At 33.8% G+C, this 7500-nt stretch overlaps 1 protein-coding gene across 1 annotated transcript in view; it reads right to left on the minus strand.

Annotated features, from left to right (window-relative positions):
* Positions 1 to 7500, minus strand: part of LOC115214754 (integral membrane protein 2B) — a 28977-nt gene that overhangs the window by 1753 nt on the left and 19724 nt on the right. The window contains exons 3-5 of the mRNA XM_029783777.2: positions 6838 to 7071; positions 6262 to 6372; positions 4278 to 4425 (exon numbers count right to left, since the gene is read on the minus strand). Coding sequence (XP_029639637.1) covers positions 4278 to 4425; positions 6262 to 6372; positions 6838 to 7071 — 493 coding nt within the window. The remainder of the gene's footprint in view (positions 1 to 4277; positions 4426 to 6261; positions 6373 to 6837; positions 7072 to 7500) is intronic.

A 7500-nucleotide genomic window follows, 5' to 3' on the forward strand; every position in this document is an offset into this window, starting at 1 on the left:
TCCTGGAAACTGTTAAGAGATGTGTGACCAAGTGAATACTCTCCATCAGTCATCTACCATACCCTGAATGCTGCCTTGCTTCCCTGGGCAGCTCCAACATCTGGCAACTGACTTGGTAAACACTCACAAAATTACTAATCAACATGCCAACAACCACCTTGAGCTCCATGTGTCTAACACATGTCGGCATTCCTACAAAGTCAGAAAACAGCACAGCTCCCACAACTTTTGGAAATATCTGTTTCACAAGCAGAGTTGCTGACGCATGGAACAAACTACTTGCATCAGTTGTTAGTTGCAGAGACATTGCATACTTTAAACCTCCATATTTCCTGAAATATACCAACACTACACCTGATATCCCTGCCTCCATATGCATGCACATATGTATATCATGACTCGTACACCGTCCACTTTCATGATTTTTGTACATAATTCAACGTACTGTACATGCACATCTGACAAGTTGTAGTTCACCTGAGCACTATATACAATTTCATTATATTGGTGACCCCCTTCGGTCAGACACTGACCATGGGTTTGCATCTAGAGAGTTACCCTCTGAGGCACAAGTCTGGGCAAGGTTGTTTTATGGGAGACCAGCAGTCGCCCATGCATACCGGCCTCCCCTCTCCACGTCACCGATGTTGTCCAAGGGAAAGGCAAAGGGGCTGATACAGCTTGGCACCTGTGACGTCGCAACTTATTTCTACAGCTGAGTGAACTGGAGCAACGTGAAATAAAGTGTCTTGCTCAAGAACACAACACGCAGCCCGGTCCGGGATTCGAGCTCACAACCTCACGATCGTAAGCTCGACGCTCTAACCACTGAGCCACGCGCCTTCATTATATTATATTATTATATTATATATATATATATATTACTTGCTTCAGTCATCTGACTGCAGCCAACTTATTTTTAGCAGAAAGAATTGACCCCAGCACTTAGCTTACACACACACACACACACATGCACAAATAAGTACATAAGTGCAAAACAAGGTGGTAAAAATCCTCAAATAAAAATGTTATTTGTACCGTAATGTTATTTTATTAAAACTCCCAAAAAACTCCAAGTTTAACGTGACCATTCACCAGACTTATGATAATACAAACTAGTAAAGAAATTTTGTAAATTGTGAGAATATACAAGCATTTATCAGTTCAATGAATAAGCATTTAAAGCTGATTGGGCAACTATTTTAAACAGTAGTGGTGTATAGTGGGGATTGACTGTAACATAAATATATAGGAATACTAGTTGAATTGAAAAACTTAGTGTAGGTGCAAGTGAAAATATAATAATCGGAATGAGATAGACTATGTCAAGAGTATTACAAGGATTAAACAGAATAGAAGTGGGCCAAAACTTTAAATTAAAGATTTATATATCTATACATACATATGTGTATGTGTGTGCGAGTAAGTAAATATATATATTTATATGTTTTTTGTAAAAGGTATAAGCAGAAATGGATTACTAGTCTGCACACGCAAGCATGTATCTGACTTATACACTGTTCACTTTCCAAACATTTGTACATTACTGCATATACTTTATACGCACTTTTGACAAGTTGTGGTGCACCTGAGTACTGTATACAATAATTTCATTATATATATATATATATTTATATATTATCACACCTGTCTGAAGAAGGGTCATGTGAAACTCTGAGAAACAGTTTGGGAAGATTTTTCTTAGCTTTATTAAAATAATGTGTGTGCACAGATATATATCTTTTATCTTTTGTTTCAGTCATTAGACTATGACCACAAAAAGTTTTAGTTAAATAAATTGACCTCACTACGTTCTTTTTAAAGGTTTGGTACTTATTCTATTGATCTCTTTTGCCAAATCTCTAAGTTACAGGGATGTAAACAACCCAACACCACTTATCAATTGGTGGTGGGAGAACAAACGGTCCTAAAGACATATATATATATATATATATATATATATATGACAGGCTTCTTTTATTTATATACACACACACACACACACGCACGAACATCATCATTTGACATCCATTTTCCATGCTAGCAAAGATAGGATAATTTGACAGGGTTCAATAGGTCAGAGAACTAGGTCTTGTTCCAATGTCTCGGTTTTGGAATGGTTCCCATAGTTGGATGCCCACCTTACTGAATGTATTGGGTACTTTTTTAATTATCATTTGTGGTATCTTTAAAGGTATAGTCTTGCTGTCAGCAAAACTAAAAAGCCCTTTCAAGCTCTGCGCTGTCTTGTTGTTGCTTGAATCAGTTACCAATCACTAAGAGTTAACGGAGGGCTTTTTAATGGTACTGGCATGTTGGGGTTATAGTGCAGCTTGCAATCTGAAAGTGTCCCCTTGACAGAAAGAACAGACTTATTGTTAGAGGATGATTACAGTACAAATAACAGAGGAAACAATGTGGGGTGGGAGTAAAAGTGATAATGGAGAGCAAGAGAAGGATAATGTGAGGGATTAGTGTGAAAATGATAGGTTGAAGAGGAGAACCCAGTTATTGGATGGGTCAGCCCATTTTATATGCCTAAATAGGTTAAGTGGTTTGTTAGGATCCAAGACAGTTCTTACAGTACTTTCAAAAGTTTATTGTTCAGAGAGTGATTCCACAGTGGGAGATGTAGTTCTAGCTCAGGCTGCATATGGGTGGAGATTAGTGAGAGCTTAAGAATGATAAAGACAGTGGGAAGAGGAATGGGGTTGAGGAGGAGATGCAATGCTTCCCTACATAACAAATGGGTGGGTAGAGTGGTGTAGAGGAGAAGTATGATGAAAAGGGTGTTTTTGGACCAACAATACTTGCAAAAGGTTCAGTGTTGGCTCATTCAGGTAATATTTAATCTGAGTGATGTCAGACATTGGGAGTGCATGAAGGAAACAGATATATTGCTCTGGTTACAATCTCTAAAACCTTACCTGCCATGAATTTTTTTGATTAAATCATCACATAAGTTATTACTTAAAGCATGATTAGAACGTATTTCTCATAGAGAGTTTCAATACAAAAAATAACTCCAGACAAAAAAAAGGAGAAAATTCAGTGACAATTTGTTACAAGGTCAGCAATTTCAGGGGAAGGGATAAGTCAAATACATCAACCTCAGTGCTTAACTGGTACTTATTTTATCAACCCTGAAAGGATGAAACGCTAGGTCAGCCTCAATGGAACTTGAATACTAAATGTAAAGACAGACAAAATGCCGCTATACATTTTGCCTTGCATGCCAACAACTGTCAGCTCATCCCCCAAGTGACACTTTAAATTAATAGCAAATGTTACAGAAAGTAATGAAATGATTGAGGAAGGGATTAAAACTTACTCCCTTAGATTAGGGAGTTCATAACTCCCTTTAAAACAAATGTAAACAAGGGAAGTTTGATTTGTCTGGTGGTATAGAACTAACTGATAGATGCAGTGTGGCTGTGGATTCATGCTGTACAGCACAATAAGAGTTAAGATGGAGGGAGAGTACAATGATTTGTTGAGTGCAGAGTAAGTAGAAGGATGTGTGTAAATGAGTAGCAAAAATCAGTAGGTGAATATCAAAATCATTTTCCAACGTATGTAGAACTGACTGTAAAGATATGTGGTAAATATGCAATTTAGGGATTTAAAAAGTGAAAGTAAATTGATTGGCAGTAATGATAATGAAATCTTATAATTTCCTGTGCACAATCTAAAGTGAATTGACAAGAACACCACGGCTGCTTCTCATCAATTCTTTTTGTACAGCTCAGCAGTTAGGATTACTGCCTTGCTCACATGTATTGGCTATCATATGTCTACATGTAAGCCACTGAATTACCTTCATAGTGGTGTTTGTTGTTGGGTACAGCACATTGGAATAGTGTATCTCAGCTGTTATTTTTGAAATACTTAAAATATCACTAGAAGGCACTATACAAGTGGATGCTTGTGGACACATCATAATGAGAGAGTTCAGTTAATAGAATTTAGAGGATTTATCAGTTTTTTTTTTATGCTGTCTACATGAAGTTAGGAAAATGTCAGTGTTGTCATTTCTGGTCAATTTGCTTTCATTTTTTTGAAGCTAATACACTGCATTTTAATTGGGTGTGTAATATGAATAAAAAAACATAACATGGAATGGTTAACAGGAAGTACAAGAGCAAAAACTTATAACAAAACACTTAAACAAGACAGGGTTGGGTGTTATAACGTCAGGCAAAAAATATTCTTGAGTGTGTCAACATGAAAAATAAAACAAATGGCAGATAATGATAGTAATGAGCAGCAAAACTTACACTTATCAAGCTTTCTCAACATGTATGTATGAAATGTACCACATTCCTTTCTTACTTGCTGTCCCAGTATGCTCAGATCCTTGGTTGCTGGATGTACAATAGTGTAAGTCTGTCTTACAACAGTAGCACGAGGAACATAGTAGCCAGTCTGCAACAATACAATAACAATAATAACACTCAGTCTAAATTAAAGTATAAAAGAATTGGTTCTTAAAGAATATACTCAATTACTAACTTTCACTGTCAACAGATACCCTGAATGATTTAATTAAATATCTATACTAGAAAATGATACAAATGTATATTTTACTAACAAGGATTAATATATTTAAATTTAGAATTTAATACTTTAATAATCTATAAATAAAATTCAGTTATTTTTCATATGCCTGCTTTCCATGGTTTATTTTTATAATTGCAGATATTACTTGTAAATATACTAATTCTTAAAACTACTAAAAATAGCAGCCACTCATCCAAACATCTATCAGACAAAGTTAAAAGAGCAAATGTAACTGTCTGTTGCTACAGTGACTAGGTATCTGGGTTTATTATATTCTGAATGGTCAACATGAACCACAATATACAGCAAATGTAACTATCTCCTGCTAAAGTGACTAGTTACCTGTTTCACTGACTGAACTGACAAGAAACAACAAGAGTCCTGTTAGAACCAACAGTGATAACAAAAATCTATTTGTGCCAGAATATACGAAGAATTTGAAAACAGCTTTGCTTAGTTATTTTTAAGAAGACACTAGACCTAGCCACAATCTTTCCAAGAAAACAAAACCATTAGATTATTTTTTTTCTTACTTTTTCCTTTGAAGCATTTACTGTGGAAACCAATCAATATACAGAACAAAGAACAAAAACAGGTAGTTTGAGGTTTCCCACATGTTAATAAGAAATCCAAGCATTTTTAGGAATATTGTGTGTGTGTGTGCATATATTTAATTTATATATATATATATATATATATAAGTTTGATTTATAAATATATTTTTCAAATTTATCTCATTTGTATATGTTTGCACTTTTATGTATGTGTGTGAGTTTATTTCATTTAGCTGATGTATATTCTGTTCTTTAGTTTTCTTCAAAGATAAACTCCAGCATTTTGTTGTTTTACCTATGTAATAATTTCAACTGATAGATAATCCAGTAATTTAAAAGATCCTTATCTATTAAAATTTTGTTATATACTCAATGAATATTAGCAAATAGCTCATTTACCATGGTGATGTTTAAACAGAATTTTAATAATTTTGAATTTTGCTGAATTTATCTACATCTACCTGTAATTAGATTCAATTTGAGATGAACATTATGCAATAGATTTCGTTAAGAACCTTGTTAAATTGTATTCCAAAAATCATATGATGATAAATAACAAAGTTGGAGTTGGTATGAATTCACAATTATTTTAGAATTTAATTGAAACTCATAAGGAATGTATTTTGGTAAGAAATTCAGTAAAAAAAGAGATAAAGTTAATCCTGATAAACAGTGTACCTTCGTTGTAATCTTTAACCCCATACATATGCAATCATCACCTTAACCACAGCAACAGGGGTTCCCAACTTAGAATAAGATGGCATTTCAGGTGTGAAGAAGAAACTATTAGAAAATCAATATTTTCATCTTCAAATGCAGAGAGTGTAAAATTTTATCAAACATTTCCATGGCTGTGAGGTTAAAAAGCTTGCTTTTCAACCACAGAGTTTTGGGTTCCACCTCCTTCAACAAATTCAGTGTGGGTCACATGGGATTCGTTGAAGGAGATTTTCTACAGCTTGATGCCCTTCTTGCTGTTAACCCTCACTCATTTCCAAAGCAGAGTAATATTTCCCCATGGACAGACATGTTTTCATGGAAAATTGGGAACAAGTGGGCCCCATTTCTCAAAGCCTTTTCATTAGTTTTAATTGATCAAGAAAAATCAAGATGAAATTTTTAAAATTGTAAATTAAATTAAACCTACATTTAACTTAGTAAGCAAATCCAACAGATTCTTGGGAGGAGCAATAACAGACTGGTTCAATTTCATAACAAAACACTTTTTAATGTCTTTGTCCACGATAGTAGTAAAGTTCTGAAAAGAGAAATTAAGAAAAAAGTAATTGACAATTGAAAAATTAGAACATATCTAAATTTCATTTTTAATTCAATAATTTTACTTGATATATTGTGACATAAAATGCAAGCAAAAGAATGAATGATATTTTTTTTAGTTGTATTTAGAAAAGGTATTAGAAACTCGGAATAGATTTTATATTTATTTCAGAAAACATTGAAGCTATGTAAAATTAAAAATATTTATAGATTATTTCCCCTATAACTTTTTCTTTCATGCTGTAGACCTAAAAACTAAAATACAGAACTCCCCACCCAAAAAACAGTAACTAATTATGACAGTGTATTTGACTTAGTGATTAAGAAATACTTCAATCAGTCAAATTCTGAACAACTTGTGCCATCACCTAGTAAATAAAAGACAGGTTGCTAATCTTTCAATTTCAAAGTATACAATGGCTAAATTACAAACACAAGTACTCACCCTTTCAAAATCATGAAAAATCACTGCATCCTTACAATCATCAAATTTGGGTATCTCAACTCTTTCAAAATAATTGTCAATTACTTCAACATTTTCTTCAAAAAATGAAATTGCACGAAGGTTTGAGTCTGGGTGCCCATGAGTTTGAAGCTTGTTGGACACTGGGGAAGAATGCTTATAATTCCTCATAACAAAATCCTGAACATAGGTTACTCCACATCGCCCTCTGGTTACCTGTAAAAGATAGTTTTAAATTATTAACACATTCCTTTTCCTTTACACTAAAGACAAATTTATTTGTAACGGTTTAAAATGAAACAAAAGAAAACCATTTCTAAATAAATAACATGTTCTAAAAGAAGCTAATAGTAAAAACAAGTTTTTCACCAGTGATTGTAATTTTCTATCAGAGAAATACATCTTTATGTAATTTTCATTAAATAATTTTAATTCTCATGCAAGCTTGTAATATTGAATTTCATGTTTTATTCAGAAAACATTACTCAAGTTTTTCCCTATCTCATCAACAAACATGCGTGGCCTAATGGTTAGAGTGTTGCACTCATAATCTTACAATTGTGGTTTTAATTCCGAGACCAGGTGGTGCATTGTGTTCATAAGCAAAAACTTCATGTTGCTCCTATCCACTCAGCTATGAGTTCC

This window comes from Octopus sinensis, linkage group LG8 (genome assembly GCF_006345805.1).
Source record: "Octopus sinensis linkage group LG8, ASM634580v1, whole genome shotgun sequence".
In the NCBI taxonomy this organism is placed as follows: domain Eukaryota; kingdom Metazoa; phylum Mollusca; class Cephalopoda; order Octopoda; family Octopodidae; genus Octopus; species Octopus sinensis.